The 22,920-nt window shown below is 40.6% G+C and overlaps 1 protein-coding gene across 4 annotated transcripts in view; it reads left to right on the forward strand.

The window, feature by feature from the left end:
- Positions 1-22,161, forward strand: part of tcerg1l (transcription elongation regulator 1 like) — a 563,581-nt gene extending 541,420 nt beyond the window's left edge. For all 4 annotated transcript variants that reach the window (XM_078413654.1, XM_078413653.1, XM_078413652.1 and 1 more), the window contains one exon: positions 21,720-22,161. In XM_078413654.1, coding sequence (XP_078269780.1) covers positions 21,720-21,851 — 132 coding nt within the window. In that variant the 3' untranslated portion in view covers positions 21,852-22,161. The remainder of the gene's footprint in view (positions 1-21,719) is intronic.
- Positions 22,162-22,920: the final 759 nt, after the last annotated feature.

Genomic DNA, 22,920 nt, shown 5'->3' on the forward strand with positions numbered 1-22,920 from the left:
TCTCGGGGAGAACGTACAAACTCCGTACAGACAATACCCACAGTTAGGTTCAGACCAGGTCTCTGGCACTGTAAGACAGCTCGACCTCCGCGCCACTGTGCTGCCCCTAATATTTAAAAGTTAAATGGTATTTTAAACTTGAAAAATTCTGCAAGTGATGTTAACTTGCAGAAGAACTGCAATTTTGTTAGAATTCATTATTAATCTTTCACGGGAAAATGGGAGCCATGGGCACATAATTTTCTGATTAATATTTCTTACATGCCTATAATGATGCTGTAGGATGGAACTGCAGATGCTGGTTTAAACCAAAGATAGACACAAAATGATGGAGCCTTCTTAAACAATTTGTTCACAGAAAACAAGGATAAATTAAAACATAATCAGGATTTAGTCTGAAGAAGAGTCATCACCCGAAATGTCACCCATTCCTTCTCTCCAGAGATGCTGCCTGTCCTGCTGAGATACTCTAGCATTTTGTGTCTACCTTTCGGACACTGTGGTGACTAATATACTGGCATCATGTGCATTATGTTATGTTAGGGACTCTCCTTATAAATTTTAAATTATCTAAAATCTGACTGTATTACACCGAAAGTAAATACTCTCTCATTCCAGAAATCCCAAATAGCTAGAAATTATCTGCTAGAAATTATGCCTTATCTGCTAATAGCTCGAAATTCTTAGCAGATAAGGCAGCACTTTCATTGAGATCAAACAGATGATAGCCGGTGTAATGTTGACTCTGTTACCTCATTGCACAGATCAGCCACATCTGCGAAGTATTTCAAAAAAATTCCGAATGTGAGAGACTAAAGTATGATCCCGACCCAAAACATCTATCCATTCCTTCCACAGATGCTGCCTGACCCGCTGAGATACTCCAGCACTTTGTGTTTTGCTCAAGGTTCCAGCGCCTGCAGTTCCTTTTGTCCCCAATATTTTATACCTGTGTTTCTTGAACATGTGGGATTTAAGACTTGACTAAATTTTATATATTCAGTTCAGAACCAGATACATATTCTATCTTCTCTACTTCAAAGTGCATTGCTCATTTTGCAATTAATAATTATTTTGTTGAAATCTCTAAGAATGCAATCGTCTATTCCAATCCACGTGCAGCCTGAACATAAAACTTTTTGCATTCATAAACCTCAGTTAAAAGCATAATTAATTGTAACTACAATTAAACAATATATTTATCATGCTCATTAGTGATAGGAGCAGAATTAGGCCATTCGGCCCATCAAGTCTACTCCACCATTCAATCATTGCTGATCTATCTCTCCCTCCTAACTCCATTCTCCTGCCTTCTCCCCATAACCTCTGACAACCAGACTAATCAAGAATCTATCTATCTCTGCCTTAAAAATATCAATTGACTTGGCCTCCACAACAATGAATGGCAATGAATTCCACAGATTCACCACCCTATGACTAAAGAAATTCCTCCTCATCTCCTTCCTAAAGGAGCGTACTTTAATTCTGAGGCTGTGACCTCTGGTACCAGACTCTCCCACTAGTGGAAACATCCTCTCCACATCCAGGCCCGATCAGCTTTCTTTTCCTCTAGACTTTACCATTCCCCAAGCAAAATGTTTGAGTTTTAGTTGTAATTAAATAGTAATTGTAAACTTGAATAGTTTCAAAAAATATTCATATAAACGACCCAGTATTAGATTCAAATCCCACTAAATCTAATAACAAAGTGTTTAATGAAACCTTCTTAAACAATTTGTTCAGAGAAAACATGGATAAATTAAAACATAATCAGGGTTTAGGTAATCATCATTGTCATCATGAAAATGTAATTTGGAATTATGTAAAGTAAATAAAGAATGATTATATGTACTATTGCTTATTATTACACAAATTAAATATGAAGTCTTTTTATATTACCGTATAGGAATCAGTGAAGAGCTCTTGGAACATTACTAGCTGAGCTTTAATTAAATTAATTCCGCAGATATTAATTGCATTCCTTGAGAACAACTTGGTAAGTGGGGATGGAGTGCATATTCAGCAGGGCAACTGCCACTGAAAGCCTACAAATACTGTACGTTAAAGTGGTGAATAGCAGGTTGCAGATAGCAAGCAGATGCATCCAGCAAGAAACCCCAGACTCTTGGATACAGCAGCAGAAAGAAAAAAAAACGACTGCTTTCCATTTAGTAAACATCAGACAAAATTAATTGTCTCAGCATCGAAAGGTAGTAGACGATGTTACTGTTATTAATGACAGACATGACAATGCTTGAGTAACACAGCAGGGCAGGCAGCATCTCTGGAGAGAAGGAATGGGTGACGGTTTGAGTCGAGATCCTTCTTCAGACTGAAGAGAGGAGGAGAACTTCTTCAAAGTAAGCATACCTTGAGGAGATTTTGCAGTGGAACAGGCGAAATGTGCAGGAAGGAACTGCAGATGCTGATTTTCACTGAAGATAGACACAAAATGCTGGAGCAACTCAGCGGGACAGGCAGCCACTCTGGAGAGAAGGAATGGGTGATGTTTCGGGTCGAGACCCTTCTTCAGACTGAGATAGGAGGAGAACTTCTTCAGTAGGCATACTTTGAGGAGATTTTGCAGTGGAGCAGATGAAATGTGTAGGAAGGAACTGCAGATATTGGTTTACACTGAAGATAAACACCAGCATTTTGCTCTATTGCGGTCTCCTCAAAGTATGCCAACTGTCAAGTTCAGCGTTTCTCAACCCTTTTACCCTTGCGAAACGCTTGAAATAATTTTCATGTCTCAGGGAACCCGTACATAAAAATTATTATATATCTTTATTATCTCATGGAAACATAGAAACATAGAAAATAGGTGCAGGAGTAGGCCATTCGGCCCTTCGAGCCTGCACCGCCATTCAATATGATCATGGCTGATCATCCAACTCAGTATCTCGTACCTGCCTTCTCTCCATACACACTGATCCCTTTAGCCACAAGGGCCACATCTAACTCCCTCTTAAATATAGCCAATGAACTGGCCTCAACTACCTTCTGTGGCAGAGAATTCCACAGATTCACCACTCTCTGTGTGAAAAAAAACTTTCTCATCTCGGTCCTAAAAGACTTCCCCCTTATCCTTAAACTGTGACCCCTTGTTCTGGACTTCCCCAACATCCAGAACAATCTTCCTACATCTAGCCTGTCCAACCCCTTTAGAATTTTGTAAGTTTCTATAAGATCCCCCCTCAATCTTCTTTTTCTTTCTCTTTCATAAACTTAAAGTTCGTAAGGCAAACATAATATATTTTTCTGATAACTGGTTTAAGCAAAAAATAACTTATGTTTATCTCAAGTTTATTGACAATGCAAAAAAAAAACTGAAATCAAACTGTTCAAGAGACCTCATAAGGAGGTTTTCATTCACACAAAAAAATCAACCATATCTGTAACCACAAAAAATAAACATAAATAACCAACATCATATATAACACATATAAACAGAACAAAAACAGATAACAGCTACTACAATAACTTCATCGTTTATTGACAATGTTGAAAAGGCATAAGATAAATCAAGATAATATGTCATATGAACAAATATATGGGTCAAGACAATGTTATTTTTGAAGCCTATTTAGATAATGATGTTTGCTTCTCTAATGTGAAACGTGTACTTGTCTTTTGGTACACAAATACTTAAATTGGGGTCGAACTTTAGAGACTCAGGTTCGATCCTGACTATGGGTGCTGCACTGTAAGGAGTTTGTACGTTCTCCCCGTGACCTGCGTGGGTTTTCTCCGAGATCTTCGGTTTCCTCCCACACTCCAAAGACGTACAGGTATGTAGGTTAATTGGCTGGGTAAATGTAAAAATTGTCCCTAGTGGGTGTAGGATAGTGTTAATGTACGGGGATCGCTGGGCGGCACGGACTTGGTGGGCCGAAAAGGCCTGTTTCCGGCTGTATATATATGATATGATATGATATGATAAACACACACGAATCTCATCTTCAACTGAAAGGAGACGATTTCAGTCTTTGCTCTTGATACTTGTTAAATAAGAAAATGCTTGCTCACACATGTAAGAGGTTGAAAACTGCAGCAATATATTTATTGCTTTCCTATGAATGGCAGGATACTCTTCTTTCACAGAAAACCAGAACTTGCCCAGGGATAGGTCAGTAAATCTCATCTAGAGTGTACGATCAGACTGCAGCCCACATAATTTGATAAATAACACTTAAACAAATGAAACTGAAGCAAATAAAGGCAAACAGAAGAACTAACCTTGGAGGAGAGAGAGAGAGAGAGAGAGAGAGAGAGAGAGAGAGAGAGAGAGAGAGAGAGAGAGAGAGAGAGAGAGAGAGAGAGAGAGAGAGAGAGAGAGAGAGAAGGGAGAGAGAGAAAACAACACACATGAACTTTTCATAAACTAACAAAAATAAACATAAACATACTTACATTTTTAAAATTCTTATAACATCCCTAAATGAAGGGCAAAAATTACTAAATAACGTGTGTGAATGAGGGACTGTACCTGCACGCCAGGAAGCACTGGACTGGAGTAGACCATGCATGCGTCTGTACTGGAGTGAGTCACGTGTGAGGATACACGAATCCATCACGTACAGCTCCTGTCCGCTGACCACTAAAGGCCGTTTCACACTGACTTCGCTAAATATATTCCCTATGATTATTATACTTTAAAATGATATAACAGGTTGAAGACTTTATTGTAATACCCAAGAATTTTCCAAGAATATGCCGTACGTGTATAATAAAATTACGAATATGAAATTAAACACAAAAATGACTCAAAAGTGCATTTACACCATTAGCCCATTTCTCACTATTTCTCTCGGAACCCCTAGCAACCTCTCGCAGAACCTTAGCGTTCTGGGCAACCCCGGTTGAGAAACGCTGCTTTAGTTTATTGTATGTCCTTGTACGCACAGTTCCTAGTTCCTCTTAAACTCAGTACAACATCTTCCTTACATAATGCAATATTCCTGCAGTGAAGCTGGGCAGATTGCAGGACTGAAAGGGTAGGAGAACAAGATGAAGCACTATCTTTAAACAGTGAGACTAAGCAGAGCTGGAGGAATGAAGAAGGGTCTCGACCCAAAACGCCACCCATTCCTTTTCTCCAGAGATGCTGTCTGACCCGTTGAGTTGCTCCAGCTTATTGTATCTATCTTTGAGACTAAGCAGAATACAGGTAAAAACACAAAGACTCCGTCTTTAAGAGGAAGTTTTCTGTGTCAATAACTTAAAGAACTATTCTCACTTGTCAGAGAGTAAATAGAAGTCCGTTAGCAAATGTTGTGCTGTTTCAGCACATACCCGACAACAAATGGCAAACTGCAACAAATGTGTGACACCCTGGCAAGAGTATCTTTGACATAATGGAACTTACAAACTGAGAGCTCAATCAAACTTGGACAGGCTGGAAGATAAAATGTACAAGGACTTCAGTCAAATTACTGCTACCCTATAGATCAATGAGTCTTTGATTCACAAGATGATAACAGGGACATTCATGGAAAGGCAATGGAATATTTTAACACCTCTTTCAGATAGCAATACATATCATCACAGTCCTTAAAGAGACATGAAAAGCTGGAATTACTCCAACATTTTTTGCCTATTTTCGGTTTAAACCAGCATCTGCAGTTCCTTCATACACATCACAGTCCCTAACCTGTGCTGACATTTATTTTTTCAGGAGGTCCATGAGACCAGGCTATCCCGACAAACACTGAGCAGCTGCTGTTAAAATCTGGTTCACTCAGGTCATATTTCTCTTATTATTTCTGTTATAATTTCTCCTATTATTTATCTCTAAAGATTTTCATCTGCATTTCTCACAAGCAGGGGGGAAACAGATTGCCTGGGGAACTCAGCAGATCCGGCAGCATCTGTGGAGGCAGAGGGATAGTCAATGTGTTCGGCTCCAGACCCTGCATCCGGACTGAGAGTGTAGAGGGGAGATGACAAACATGAAGTGCTGAGGGGGGGGGGGGGGGGAAGGGGAAGACAGAGTAGGTGGTGGGAACAGAGGAGGGAGCTATGGACAGAGGCTGATATGGACAAAGGTGATAAGTGGAGACAGCAAAGGACTGCAGATTCTGAAATTTGATAAAGAAGGAAGGTGATAAGGGAACCAGAGAAGATTAACCAAGTGGATGTTGCCAGCTCTTGAGGGTCTCAGCTTCTGGGAGAGATTGGGCAAGCTCGGACTTTATTGCTTGAAGGAGGCTAAGGGGTGGTCTTATAGAGTGTATAAAATCATGAGGGGAATTGATAGGGTGAATTAGAAGACATGGCTTTATGGGGAAAGGTTTAATAGGAAACTGAGGGGCAACCTTTTCACTCAGAGGGTGGCGGGGATATGGAATTAATTCCCTGGGGAGGCAGCTGAGGGAGGTACTACAACAGGATAGCGGAGTGAGGGGGTATGGGGAGAAGGCAGGAACGGGGTACTGATTGAGAGTGATCAGCCATGATTGCATTGAATGGCGGTGCTGGCTCGAAGGGCTGAATGGCTTACTCCTGCACCTATTGTCTATTGTCTATTGTCTATAACAGCCACTAAAAAGACACTTGGACAGTTACATGGATAAAAATGGTTAGGAGGGATGTAGGCCAAATGCAGGCAAATGGGACTAACTTAGTTGGAGCATATTGGTCGGCATGGATGCGCTGGGTTGAAGAGCCTGATTCCACGCTGTATGGTTTTATGATTATCTCTAAGTGGAAGAGTGGACAGGAGATGCAATAGATATAGTGTGCAGCTGATGGGCAGAGGGACTGGAGTAGGGTAGAGAAAGCAACTGGATAATGGGGGCATGGGAGCGTTGGAAATACGGGCAGTGAGAAAACCTGGGTGGGTCAGAAGGAGAGGAAAGGAATGCAAGGGGTGTGGGTTACCTGAAATTGGAAAATTCAGTGTTCATATAATTGGATTATAAGTTACCCAGGTAGAATATGAGATGGTGTTTGTCTAGTTTGTGCTAGGCCGCACCCTGGTGGCGGAGAAGACCAGGGAGAGATAGAAGGGTGTGGGAATGGGAAGAGGAGGTGGAACAACACGCAACTGGGAGCTCAGGATGACTAACGGCCAACGTAATGGACAAGGTTAGAGGAGGTGCATGTGGACCTCTACTTCATCTGGAAGGGCTGTTTAGGTCCATAATGATGGCGAGACACGAGGTGTAAGAACACTTCCTAGAGTTGCAGGAGACAGTGCTAGAGGAGAGGGGGGGGTGAGCGGAAAGGGGCTGGTGAGCCAGGTAGTCACAGAGAGAGTGGTCCCTGCGGAAAACAGAGAAGGGTGTGGCGGGGAAGGTATCGTGGGATCGCATAGCAGCTGGCGGCAAGGCGAAGGATGCAAAGGTTGGTAGGGGTGAAAGATATGGATCAAGGGAACCTTATCCCTGTTCTGCCTGGGGGGAGGTGAGGTGAAAGCAGAAGTGCAGGAAATGAAGGAGATGCAGGTGAGGCACCATCGACCACAGCAGATGGGAAGCCACTTTTCCTACGATACAATACGATACGATGGACCTAGTAGGGAGGTGGAGTGGGAAAGAGAGCATTTAAAATAGGTATGAGTGACCCCAGCAAGTTTATAAATGGTTGATAAAATTGGTGCAAGGCAATAACATACACCTTTGACTTATTTGTAGCATTGCTGTGCCCCGATAATAATTGGAAACCCTTTGATGTTCATTGACATGAATATTGATGCTGTTCTGCGCTTGAATATAATTTAATCGCGGGTGGAAGGATGAGGCAGGTGATGGATATCACTTTTAAAGTCCAGAGTTTGAATCCCAGAAACACTGCACAGACAAAGGTAGTTTTTGCCAGAAGCCTTTCAGAATTCAAGGCAACATACCATCAAAGTCAATTGTCATGAGGTGTATATTTTATTTAAATTCCTACCAAGGTTAGTTTTCAAATTAAGACATTCCAATTCAGGGCATAGGAAGGGAAGTCTGAACTATTCAGTCTGTCAGCAGCCCCATGTGATTTGCTGTTACGCCTTTGACAGTGCGCCGACACAGAGGTGTCGGTACGGTGGCGGCACGGTAGCGCAGCGGTAGAGTTGCTGCTTTACAGCGAATGCAGCGCCGGAGACTCAGGTTCAATCCTGACTACGGGTGCTGCACTGTAAGGAGTTTGTACGTTCTCCCCGTGACCTGCGTGGGTTTTCTCCGAGATCTTCGGTTTCCTCCCACACTCCAAAGACGTGCAGGTATGTAGGTTAATTGGCTGGGTAAATGTAAAAATTGTCCCTAGTGGGTGTAGGATAGTGTTAATGTGTACGGGGATCGTTGGGCGGCACGGACTTGGAGGGCCGAAAAGGCCTGTTTCCGGCTGTATATATATGATATGATGATGATAGAGGGATCTCATCACCAAAACCACATGAGCCTCATGGGAACAAATCAGGCAAATTGCGAGGACCATCCATGTGCCCAGCCACCCGTTAATAATAATAATAATAATAATGCATTACATTTATATAGCGCTTTTCAAACACTCAAAGACGCTTTACAGGGATTACTAGAACATAGAGAAGAAAATAAATAGATAAATAAGTAAACGAACAGAAAAAGGAGACAGAAGGTGAGGTGACGGTCAGTGGTTGAAGGCAGTGCTGAACAGGTGAGACTTCAGTGATGTTTTGAATGTGGTGAGTGAGAAGGAGTCTCTGACGGTTTGGGGTAGTGAGTTCCAGAGGGTGGGAGCAGCGATGGAGAAAGCCCTGTCCCCCCAGGATCTGAGTTTGGTCCGGATGGGGGGGGGACAGGAGGTTGGCAGCAGCAGAGCGGAGGGTGGAGGTGGGAGTGTGCCTGTGGAGGAGGTCAGTCAGGTAGGATGGGGCCAGGTTATGGAGGGCTTTGTAGGTCATGAGGAGGATTTTGTACTGGATTCTCTGGGGGATGGGGAGCCAGTGGAGCTTGTAAAGGACAGGGGTGATATGGTCACGGATCGGGGAGTGGGTGAGTAGACGGGCAGCGGAGTTTTGAATGTATTGAAGTTTACTGATGATTTTTGAGGGTGAGCCATAGAGGAGGCTGTTAAGGCCTTGCCATCTCTGTCTATGCTGAATCACGGCGTTAAATGTGGAAGCAAGGAATCAAATGAGTGGGAAAGTGCAGGAAGGAACTGCAGATGCTGGTGTACACCGAAGATAAACACGAAATGCTGGAGTAACTCAGTGGGTTAGACAGCATCTCTGGAGAGAAGGAATGGGAGAAGGCCCCCGACCCAAAACGTCACCCATTCCTTCTCTCCAGAGATGCTGCCTGTCCCGCTGAGTTACTCCAACATTTTGTGTCTTATCTTGAGTGGGAAAAGGTTTGCTGAGAGTCAAGATGCTTCAGCACTGTCATTCCCACATCCCACCACCCACAGCAAATCCAAAACCAAAAATCAACCAATACTGTAGCCCTTGCTTTTTGTCTCTCTCAGTCCCCTCCCTCTTCCCAGTTCTCCGACCAGTCTTAATGTTTCTGACTACATTTTATCTCTGTACCGCCCACTCCCCTGACATCAGACTGAAGAAGGGTCTTGACCCAAAACGTCACCCATTTCTTCTCTCCAGAGATGCTGCCCGTCCTGCTGAGTTGCTCCAGCATTTTGTGTCTCTTCGATTTAAACCAGCATCTGCAGTTCTTTCCTACACAGTACTGATACATCCTTGGCTTATAGTTGAATTTATCATAAACCAAAACTGCCGGAGCTGAAATGGTTAGATTGAATTACGTATCAAATCAGGACACCAAATCTAGAACAAGGGGCCACAGTTTAAGAATAAGGGGTAGGCCATTTAGAACTGAGATGAGGAAGAACTTTTTCAGTCAGAGAGTTTTGAATCTGTGGAATTCTCTGCCTCAGAAGGCAGTGGAGGCCAATTCTCTGAATGCATTCAAGAGAGAGCTCTTAAGGATAGCGGAGTCAGGGGGTATGGGGAGAAGGCAGGAACGGGGTACTGATTGAGAATGATCAGCCATGATCACATTGAGTGGCGGTGCTGGCTCAAAGGGCCGAATGACCTCCTCCTGCACCTATTGTCTATTGTCTATTGACACCTATGACACCAATTGAACAATATGGTGTACGTCAAATGGTTACAATGAAAATTTAGGATGGAAATGTTGTTCAGTTTACATATTCCCTTTTATCTCCCTTCCTTCGACTTAATTTATATCTGATTCAATATTTCATGGACAGGGAAAAGAAGACAAGATTGGTGCTAATGCAGCACAATAAATTCTTGAAAAGTCTGCACTTGTACCATGTAATAATGAGAGATACTATTTGAATAGATAATGAACTGTAACGACAGCTAATAATGTTGTCATAATTATCAAAATATATATTTCAATATTTAACTTATTACAGTGCTAGTCAGCACATAATTTCTTGCATCAGTAATAATTCTATTTTTGATGCCACAACTAGACTGTTGCCACTAGTGTAATCCTCGTACTTGCTTAGAATACAGAATACTAAAATCATTCTATTCCGGGCAGTAATTACCGTGGAGTCAATGTTGTTGTGGGGCATGTCCTAGGAAACGCCTTAAAATTCTCTTGGTACCGAATACAGCAAAACTGAGAATATCAATTGGGTACTTTTATATTTTCTGCCTAAATTTGATATTAGCATGGAGACACAAGAGACTGCAGATGCTATAATCTGAAGCAAAACAAGAAACAAACTGCTTTTTGGATACTTTGGGGGCGAACAATGCATCAGGCACTATCTTTCTACAAACAGTGTCAAGCAGAGCATAGGTAGAAATGTGAAGAACCTCGTCATTAACAGGATACTCTGATACATGGCCTTGACCCAGACCTCCACAGATGCTGCCTGACCTGCTGTATTTGTCTGGCATTTTTTTTTTTTTTTTAATTTACCTATCTTGCACTGAGATTCTGTTAGACTGCATGGATATGAAGTAGAAAGTACTTTGCATAGATAGTGGGCGGCACGGTGGCGGTGGGCGGCACGGTGGCGCAGCGGTAGAGTTGCTGCCTTACAGCGAATGGAGCGCCGGAGACTCAGGTTCGATCCTGACTACGGGCACCGTCTGTACGGAGTTTGTACGTTCTCCCCGTGACCTGCGTGGGTTTTCGCCGAGATTTTCGGTTTCCTCCCACACTCCAAAGACGTACAGGTATATAGGTTAATTGACTGGGTAAATGTAAAAATTGTCCCTAGTGTGTGTAGGATAGTGTTAATGTGCGGGGATCGCTGGGCGGCGCGGACTCGGTGGGCCGAAGGGCCTGTTTCCGCGCTGTATCTCTAAATCTAAAAATCTTTAATAAAAACATAGAGTCATACATCATGGAAATAGGCCCTTCAGCCCAACTTTATAATGTCAACTAAACTGCCCATCTACACTAGTCCCACCTGCCTCCATTTGGCCCATATCCTTCTAAACCTTTCCTATCCATGCACCTGTCCAAATGTATTTTAAATGTTGTTTTGGAACCTGCCTCAACTACCTCCTCTGGCAGTTTGTTCGATACACCCACCACACTCTGTGTGAAAAGGTTGCCCTCTCCCCCAGGTTCCTGTTAAACCTTTATGCTCTCACCTTAAACCCATGTCTTTTGGTTTTTGAGGGAAAATACTCTGTGCATCTACCCTATCTATTCCCCCCCATGATCTTATACACCTCTATAAGATCACCCGTCATCCTCCTGTGATTCAAGTAATAAAGCCCTTGCCTGCCCAATCTCTCCCTGTGGCTCAGGCCTTCAATTCCTTGCAACATCCTCGTAAATCTTCTCTGCACTCTTTCCAGCTTAACAATAACCTTCTCATAGGAGGGTGACCAAAACTGAACACAATACTCCAAATGTGGTCCAACCTACATCTTGTACAACTGTAACATAACATCCCAATTTCTATACTTAACACCCTGACTGATGAAGGTCAATTTCCGAAATAATTCTTGACCACCCTGTCCACATATGACACCACTTTCAAGGAACTATGTACCTGCACTCCTAGATCCCTCTGTTCTACAACTCTTCTCAGAGCCCTTCCATTCACTGTGAAGGTTCTGTCCTGGTTTGACTTCCCAAAATGCAACACCTTGCACCTATCTGCATTAAACTCCATTGCCATTCCTCAGCCCACTTGCCTAACTGATCAAGATCCTGCTGTAATTTTTGATAACTATCTTTGTTATTTACGATACCACCCAATTTAGTGTGTAGGAAAAAAACTGCAGATGCTGGTTTAAATCGAAGGTGGACACAAAATGCTGGAGTAACTCAGCGGGTCAGGCATGCATCTCAAGAGAGAAAGAATGGGTGCGTTTCGGGTCGAGACCCTTCTTCAGTCTGAAGAAGCCTGAAACGTCATCCATTCTTTCTCTCCCGAGATGCTGCCTGACCCGCTGAGTTACTCCAGCATTTTGTGTCTATCCAATTTAGTGTCATCTGCAAACTTACTAATCTTGCCTTCTACATTCTCATCCAAATCTTTGATATAAACCACAAACATCAATGGGCTCAGCACCTATCCCTGAGGCACACCACTAGTTACAGGCCTCCAGTCTGATCAACAACCTCCAGCCTCTTCCACCTTCTGCTTCCTTCCATTGAGCCAATTTTCTAACCAGTCAGCTAGTTCTCCATGTGCGATCTAACCTTCCAGAGCAGCCTACCATATAGAACCTTATCAAATGCCTTGCTGAAGTCCATATGGACAACATCTCCAGCTTTGCCCTCATCAACCTTTTTGGTTACTTCTTCAAAAAATCTGAATTGTGAGACAATCTCCCACGTACAAACCTGTGCTGACTATCCTTAATTAGCCCCTATTTATCCAAATGCACATACACCTTATCCCTCAGAATACTCTCCAGTAACTGGCTTTCCACAGATGTTTGAGCTACTGGTCCGTAGTTCCCTGGGATTTCTTGTGGCCCTTCTTGTGGCCCGAGGCACAGCATTAGCCACCCTCCCCTCTTATCGCACCTCAGCTGTATCTAACGATGATTCATATATATCTCAGCCAGGTCGCCTGCATTTTCCTCTCTAGATTCCCACACTGTCCTTGGATATATCTAAGCAAGTCCAATAGATTTATCTACCTTCATATGCCTTAGGCCGTTCAGTACCTCGTCAGTCATAACATTGACTGCCGTCAAGACACTTCCATGAACTGTCCCAAGTTCCCCAGTCTTCATGCCTTTCTCCACGGTTAAAAGAGGAGAAAATGGAATGGAGTAGAACATGAATAGAAAATAAATTAGGTGGCATTGAGGCAAAATGCTAGTTTGACTTTTCAAACATAGAATGTAGAACAGTACAGTACAGGAACAGGCCCTTTGGCCCACAATGTCTGTGCTAATCGTGATGCCAATTTAGATGAATCCTATTTGCCTGCACATGGTCTATATCCTTCAATCCTCTACCTGTTCATGTGCCCAACTAAATGCTTCTTTGATGCTACTAACCACTCTGTGTGAAAAGCCTGGCTCGCAAATCTGCTTTAAACTCTCCCACTCTCAGTTTAAACATATATCCTCTAATATTTAGCATTTCCAACCTGGGATAAAGTCAGTGACTAGATATCTGTACCTCTCATAATTTTATATACTTCTATCAGGTCTCCCCACAGCTTCTCACATGCATCTTACCCCTTTCAATCTAGAATTATTCGGATCTGTTGTTACTGTGTGCACTAGTATAAGGTGGATGAAAATTTTTCAGCATCCTATTTTCATACTTTTAATTTTTGTAGATTTAGATTTAGATTTTTTAGATTTAGAGATACAGCGCAGAAACAGGCCCTTCGGCCCACCGGGTCCACGCCGCCCAACGATCCCCGCACATTAACACTATTCTACACCCACTAGGGACAATTTTTACATTTGCCCAGCCAATTAACCTACAAACCTGTACGTCTTTGGAGTGTGGGAGGAAACCGAAGATCTCGGAGAAAACCCACGCAGGTCACGGGGAGAACGTACAAACTCCGTACAGTACAGCACTCGTAGTCAGGATCGAACCTGAGTCTCCGGCGCTGCATTCACTGTAAGGCAGCAACTCTACCGCTGCGCCACCGTGCACTGAGGCGTGCACCGTGACATTGAAGGCGAAATGTAAAACAAGTTCCTGACTTACAACATTTAAAAGACATTTGGACAGGTACATGGGATAGAAAAGGTTTAGAGAAATAGACACATAAGGTCTGATGAAGGATCTTGACCAGAAACGTCACCGATTCCTTTTCTCCAGAGATATTGTCTGAACCACTGAGATACTCCAGCTTTTTGTGTATATCTTCGGTTTAAACCAACATTTGCAGTTCCTTCCTACACAAGGTTTAGAGAGATATGGCCTAAACAGGGGCAGGTGGGACTAGTACAGATGGGGAATCTTGATCGTCATGGGCGGCATGAGCAAGTTGGGCCGAAGGGTCTATTTCCACATGCTACAACTCTATGACACCACTGTTATCATACCATTCATCCCAATGCTAAACAATCAAGAAGTATTGTAAGCAATAATAGGTTATATGTTTCATATAGCAAATTATTAACATTGGAAAATAGTTGATTTTTTCTTGCATGCGATGTTGAGTGATTGCTTTCCAAATACAACATGGCATTTTATTGCTTTTATTGGCATGAGATTCTATAGCAATGAGTGAACAATTGAGATTCTCAATCAATTCACTGACTCCAAAGTCAACTTCCTGAACAGCCTCTTTGATATTCAGGATCTTTGAATATCACTCTACTTAACTATTTGCAATGACTAACAAATGGAATAAAAACAGTTCAATTTTGTTTGTTGTATTTCTGTGGAGTTAATTATGTGTTTTCAATTGCTTCAAGCTTTATAGGAAAGCTTAAGTACATGAGGTGGAAAGAAATAGAAAGATAGCTAGATAGGATTAAATAATGTAGGATTGGAAAATATGTACATGGAATGTAACCCTGGCACACATGTTTTGGGGTTTTTTTTTGTTTGTTTGCTTATTTTAGTTTAGGGGGGTAAAAAAGAAATTGGTTTTTTTTTCTTTTTATCTTAAAAAAAATATATATATATATAAGTTCTCTTTTAACCTTTTATCTATAATTACATAGAGACTGGGAGGTCTATACCCTATATGTATTTTGAAACTGGATTTATATTAAGGCTACATTTGTTGTTAATGTAATCCTGATCCCTATGTATCAATATCACTTATGTTTATTATTTTTTGAAATTTAATAAAAAGATTTGAAAAGAAAGAGCGAAAAAAATATAGAAGATAGACAGAAAAAGCTGGCGTAATTCAGCGGGTTAGACAGGATCTCTGGAGAAAAGGAAAAGGTCAGTTTTGGGTCGAGAACCTTCTTCAGAATGAGACTCAGGGGAAAGAGAAATGAGAGGTGATATAGACAGATATAGAACAAATGAATGAAAGGTATTCAATAAAGTAACAATGATAAAGGAAACAGGCCATAGTTAGCTGTGGGCTAGGTGAGAACGAGTTACTGACAATGAGACTCAACAAGATGACTTTGAAACTAGTACAACGACGGGTGGGGGAGAGAGAGGTGTTGGTTGAGTCAATATCGCAGATGCAGGTAGCAAAATTAAATCAGCTTGTTTCCTTTTTCCCCCCTTTTTTTCTCTCCAGAAGTGCACAGCTTGACCTCCAGACATGCACAGCTTGACCTGCTCTAACTGATCCTTTCACTCATTGATTACACAACCTTGTTTACAACGTTTCTCCATGGTTACCCAGGTTTTTCCTTTCAAAGGCAACACCCCCCTCCCTCCAGCATCCTCCCTGCAGTTTAACAAACGCCTCTTCTCTCCTTCCTGGTTCGGACCAAAGATCTTCAACTGAAAACGTCAACACTCTTTCTCCTCCCACAAACGTGACCTGACCTGCTGAGCATTTCCAGCATTTGTTGTGTTTATTTTAGAATTTTTGAAATGTAATAAACATCTGGAAATTTGAAGAGTTTAAAAAATTGAGCTGCATAGCTGTATTGCAAGGGAGATGGTTGTAATTAAGCATCAATTTCAGCAACTTAATTATACGTTTGGTAGATACATGCATATTGTTACAAAGATGTTATTTATATGCCTAGGAATTCATCTCATTGATTGGTGGCACTAAATGCATTGTATTGTATCGCGGCAGAAGAGCATTGTGCTGTAACTCCAAAATTAAGTTCGATTAAAATCATTTGAACTAAATTTACGATACGATACGATACGATACGATAGAACTTTATTTATCCCTGGAGGGAAATTGGTCAAATTTCCATGGTGGCCTTTTCCAAGGTGATTGGAAAGCACAAGCAATATTATTTTATAGATTTAACAATACCGTCCAGAAATGAGTTTGTAGTGGTTTTACTAATATTCCTGCAACAGTTTCAGAACATTGAGCATTTGCTGTCATACCAGTACATAAACCAAAGAAACTTCAGTATAGTTTCTGGACACAACTGGGTTTAAAAATTATGGAAGCCCATCATCCTACTGAAAATGCATTAGGTCTTCTGTTCCTCCATCTGGCCTGGACTTGGCACCAGCCCAAATCCTAGCGACAGAACTATTTTAATAGCTCATATGAGTTTTAGTTCAATATTTATGATAATCCTGGGCATCCGCTGCCAAGAAATATCTTGTCATTCTGTTGAAGTGAGCAGGTTGCTTTGGGTAAACTGGCTCACATAGAAACTGGATGCAAAAGCTACATACATAGTGCTCTGCTTCTTCCTTAATGGCAATAAATCTCCAAGATGAGACCCACTTGTATCCATTTTATCACAAGTATCTATGCTAACCGTGAGCCATGAAAGCTATTATTACCATAAGTTTGTACGTTATTTTTGATATACCGTATATATATTTATCCCTGGAGGGATATATATAAATATATATACGGTATATCAAAAATAACGTACAAACTTATGGTAATAATAGCTTTCATGGCTCACGGTTATACCATGGCTCATACCAAAATATATATACGGTATATCAAAAATAATTTATAAGCAGCTTTAGTTCAGATTAAATGTATAGTCACAGAATTTTAAGAAAAGTATTTACCCCAAAGGTCAATGTTCTTTATTTCTCATTCATTCAAAACAACTTAATTGATAACTGCCCACTGAAGATGTGCATGAAATGCACACTAAAGATGAATTAAAGTGTGAAATCTGTTAGATTAGAATATACAGATTGTGTATATATATATATAAATATATATTTTTTTGATATACTCTATATATAGAGTATATCAAAAATAATATGTTTAGTTTAGAGATACAGCGCAAAAACAGACCATTCAGCACACCGAGTCCGCACTGACCAGCGATCACCATACGTTAACACTATCCCAACAAACACTAGGGACAATTTAACATTTATACCAAGCCAATTAACCTACAAACCTGTACATCTTTGGAGTGTGCGTGGAAACCAAATATCTCAGAGAAAACCCATGCCGATCACGGGGAGAACGTACAAACTTATGGTAATAATAGCTTTCATGGCTCAATTTTCCAGAGAAGCAAACTGATTAGATAGTATTTTATTCTTATAATCTAACTCGTTGCATGAACTTAAGTGTAGGTTCTCTGCTCTAGCCATCATCTCTTTACAAAAGTAAAAGTAAATTTCACTCAACTTTATCGCGTAATATTTAGAAACCATTGCCCAGAAATTGGGCCTTAAACATTTTTGTTGTTATAAATTGAAACTCACTCCAAAAAAAAATCAAAGTCCTCATGTAAAAAAAAAATCACTTTGATGCCTTGGATCTTTAGTGCCTGCCACAGGCCTGAATAAAGACAGTGACCGGGGAGGTTGCATGGGAGGGAGGAGAGAAGGCCACAGGGAACGGCAAGGAGTGGACCATCTGAACAAAAGGAGTCAGGTGGGCCAACCTGTTGCTCCAGCTGGCCCCCATCCCGTGATTGTCTATTGTCATCCCATCCTCAGACTCATTTTTACAGTGGGCTGTAAGCATTGAGTTTTCTATCAACTTTATGAGGTATTATTTTTTCTATACAATATCACCTTCATCGTGGAGGGAAGGATCGGGTCAATTTAATTCATGCAGGACTGACTTCTTTCCTGTGACATTTTTTTTGAATTATTAACAGAAATCGTGACCTCATGACCTTTTCATCCGATTTCTATTGTTAAATAAACATCAATAAATCCAATGTGTAAAATACAATTTGGGCAAAGTTTTATAGACTTGTTTGATTAAATTAAGAGCCTGGCCTTCAAACGAAGAGATTGATGTTAAGCAAAGAACTAATAAAGCTCTTTTAAAGGCCACGTATTATAATTTAAGTAAGGCTTTGACCTGAAGTATAAATCCTTCTCAGACTGCAATAACTAATGTTAATGCTTGCCATCATTAACCTAAGTCAAACTTTCAGTAAGTACAATCTGCAAATTATTTGCTTGCGTATCAAACATTTTTAAATAATCCTTTTCTGCTTGGAACTATGCAAAAACAAAAGATTAACAATGTTTTGTAAACAATCCATTACACTTTAAGATTGCTGAATGTTAGGACCACAGTGGAATAGAGATAAAATTAAATGTCTCACATCTTCTTATTTCTTCAGAAGATAAATGTACTTATATATTGTAACTCATCCCTTCCCACCCAAACCACCCCTTTCCCAGGTACCTTCCCCTGCAACCGAAGGAGATACAACACCTGTCCAGATACCTGGTCCCTCAACTCTGTCCAGGGACCGCGATAGCCCTTTCAGGTTAGCCCCCAGAGGTTCACTTGCATCTCCTCCAACATCACCAACTGTATCCGTTGTTCAAGATGTGGACTCTTATACATTGGTGAGACCAAATGTAGACTGGGCAATCATTTCGCTGAACACCTTTACTCAGTCTGCCTCGACCTACCTGATCTCCCAGTTGCTCAACACTTTAATTCCCCTTCCTATTCCCACACTGACCTTTCTGTCCTAGGTCTCCTCCATTGTCAGATTGAGGCTAATCACAATTGAACAGCACCTCATGTTTTGCTTGAGCAGCTTACAGCCCACTGGCATGAATATTGATTTCTCTAACTTCAAGTAAACCCTGCATTCCCTCTCTCTCCATCCCTCCCCCACCCAAGTCACACCAGGTTCCCGTTCTCACCTACCAAACACCTAACAATGGCCTGTTTCCTTTATCATTACTTTTCCGCCATCACCTTTCATTCATTTGTTCTATATCTCTCTACATCACTGTTTATATATCGTTTTCCTTTCCCCTGACTCTAGTCTAAAGAAGGGTCTCGACTTAAAACGTCACCCATTCCTTTTTTCCAGGGATGCTGCCTGTCCCACGGAGTTATTCCAACATTTTGTGTCTATCTTTTGTACTTGTATAACTCATGTCACGACCCAAAGCTTATCATAACCAAGTGTAATCGCTGTGGTAATGTAAGGAACATTGTATAGCACAAGGCAGGGTTGAACAACTAGTGATGATTTACCGATAGTGAAACAACTATTTCCTTATTCATTAAAATTGTGCCACTGATTCTTTGAGATACATTTAAAATAGGTGTAAAAGAAGCAATGATTGTCTCTCCCACCTTCTGGTGTAGATTTTAACTAGAACTTAATTTCCAAAATTCTATGAATCGTGATGTATATGGCTTTAACAATTGCAGGATGACCTCATTCTCCTGAAACTGGTCACAGAAAATGTGTTGGGATCTGCTTAAATGCACAATTATTCCCAGGACGTATTTAGGGAGTAAATGAATTATCCAGTAGATTTTGCAATTGTGTTTACTTTCCTGTTTTATTTCAATTATCATATTATGCTTTATCCGATGTGATTGAAATCTTTCTCATTCCATATTATTTTAAAGAGTTTGAGCGATATCCTTTCAATCACTCACTTCTATCTTTAAATTCGTTTTGATATGTATCATTTTGATACATTTTGTAAGCCCTTTGATATTCCTTGAGCTTTACACCATTTTCCTGGTGCCCTTTTCAATGAAGTTTACTTTTGATTAAGATCTCCTTTTGTATCTGAGTCCAAATCAGTACTGGGCTTTAACATTGAAGAAGTTAGTGAATATATTTTTATGGCCATTCACTCAATTACAGTACATCCATTTCATTGAGTTTTTCGTAAATTGCATTTTCAAATGAGGTCTTACACACACTCATTAAATCCTTATTTCCCATTCTAATCTAGAAAAAAAGTAGAAAAAACATTAATGCTGAAAGTTACAACAAGCAATCTTCATGAATGAAAAGTAATATATTCATGTTAATTTTATCTCAGTAGAGCTGCTTATTCATTTATTTTAAATGGTTAATATGGTGAATGCCTCCAATAGAATTGGAGTGGGAGGATTTTGATTTGAATATATTACGTTTTCTTACAATAACATGACTTAGTAATTTACTGACTTTTAACCCATTGCCCCAACGGATGTGAATTGATTTTCTAGTTATTGAAATTAAACTCATAACTCACTGAAGACCACAACTCATCATCTTTGAAAAGCAGCATATTATTGTGCCACTTTACAGGATATCTTTAATGTGTTTCATTTGCCCATTCAAGCTGGTACCATTTTAACCGAACTCATCCAGCTACACGTGATGGATTTGGATTTTATCCTTTGTCAATAGATTGCCTATCATGATTCTTTGCTCTGTCATTTGCCAAAGTAATGTCAAATTCCAATTATTTGTGATGTCGATGGCATTGTTTTTTTTGCCTCTATGGAATGGTCATCGTACCGAGCTATTAAATCTGCTGGACTACGTAAACAAGGAGTTTAGAATAAGCAGCATCCTTCTTCCCGTATAATATTGTACATTTCCCCGGTGTGGGACGAATAAAGGAATATATTATTAGCAAATTAAAGCACAGTGCTTACTGACTAAAAACAAATCGATTCTTCTTGCCCTGAAAAACTCTTATCACTCTGCTTTAGAGTCCGTTACAATTTCCTTCATGAAAAAGCTAAAAATATTATTTGTTAAATTGTCTATTTTAAACTGTATTTTGCTTTGTAACGTGCGTCATCTAAAGCAAATCAGTCCAAAAATTGATGCTTTATACCCTAATGTAACCCTTACTTATCTTTTCAAAATACCGATCAGCCAAAACATTATGACCGGATGAGCCAAAAGGTTATGACCACCTGCCTAATATGCTGTTGGTCCTCCGTGTGCAGCCCCATACGCAGCAGGGTGCGATGCACTGTGTATTGTGACACATTCCTCCCGTGACCACCATTAAAATTTTCTGTGACATGTACCACAGTAGACCTTCTGTCGGTTCGGACCAGACGGGATAGCCTTCGTTGCCCTCGCACATCGATGAGCCTTGGGCGCCCAACACCCTGTCGCCAGTTTGTGGTTTGTCCCTCCTTGGACCACTGTCAGTAGGTACTCACCACTGCTGACTGGAAGCACCCCACAAGCCTTGCCATTTCAGAGATGCTCTGACCCAGTTGTCTGGCCATAACAATTTGGCCCTTGTCAAAGTCGCTCAGGTCTTTACTCCTGCCCATTTCTCCTGCATCCAACACATCAACTTCAAGAACTGACTGTTCACTTGCTGCCTAATATATCCCACCCCATGACAGGTGCCATTTTAACAAGATAATCAATGTTATTCACTTTGCCTGTCAGTGGTCATAATGTTTTGGCTGATCAGTGTAGATACATGTGTTTTATGCCCAATGACTAGTATTTTGATTCTTTGTTCTTTCTCAAGATCCACGTTTCAAGAATTTGCAGAAAAATATGGGAGGGACCATCGATTTCGAATGGTACAAAAGAGGAAAGATCAAGAACAATTCTTCAATCAATTCATAAATATTCTCAAAAAGAGGGACAAAGAAAATAGAATTCGGCAGAGGAAGCTCAGATAAAACATCACGGGAACTTCACTTAATAATAACTGAGCCACAGTGACGGATAGGATGATGAAGGAATTTCAACCACCTTATCTGTGCAGTGTTTGGATAATTGTATCATAACAATATAAAATAAGGTCATTTTTAAATTTAAAGTTTGCAGGACATACCAGCTCTGACATCTCCAACCAATAGTATTTACTTCATAGGAAAAAAAACTGCAGATGCTGGTTTAAGTCGAAGGTAGACACAAAATGCTGGAGTAACTCAGCGGGTCAGGCAGCATCTTGGGAGAGAAGGAATGGGTCGAGACCCTTCTTCAGTCTGAAGAAGGGTCTCGACCCGAAAGGTCACCCATTCCTTCTCTCCCGAGATGTTGCCTGACCCGTTGAGTTACTCCAGCATTTTGTGTCTACCCAGTATTTACTTCATTGTTTCTCAAATGTCCGGTATATTATTTAAAAGACATTTACCATATTCTTGCTTGACATTTAAGCGAAGTTTGAAACAAAATCATTTAATTTCCCTGTACTCATTATGTAAAAATGAATAACCTCCATGATAATTAAAGTACCCACATATAGGATAGAAAAGGATTTAATTTATTTTAAATGGTATCTTCTCACACTGAAATGAGGCTGGATTACAAGTGGGGAAGATTGGCGGACTGGTACTTTAAATAGAATTTACTTTTCTCAATGCTAATTCAAAGTAGAAATTAAATTGCTACCGTACAAAAATAGCACTGAGTTCTATTTGCCAAGAACATTGGGCATTTGGATTCTAAGACACCTTGGTAAAATTTAAATGCCATTGTTTTAAAATAGTGTTTTATATTTTAAAGAAAAGAAGCTAGTTCCAAAAGTCATCTCTGAGTTGTTACATTATTAATATTAACCTGCCAAACAGGTATTGATGCTCAATAAGAAGGCTGCAGCTATTACAGTGAAATAAAAATAATTTTTACTCAAAGTGTCACCTTGTGGAATTGCACTGTTAACTTACAATTGCAGTATATAAGAAATAAGATAGCAATTTTTTTAGTTTATTTATGTATTC

The sequence above is a fragment of the Rhinoraja longicauda genome, chromosome 16, assembly GCF_053455715.1.
Source record: "Rhinoraja longicauda isolate Sanriku21f chromosome 16, sRhiLon1.1, whole genome shotgun sequence".
In the NCBI taxonomy this organism is placed as follows: domain Eukaryota; kingdom Metazoa; phylum Chordata; class Chondrichthyes; order Rajiformes; family Arhynchobatidae; genus Rhinoraja; species Rhinoraja longicauda.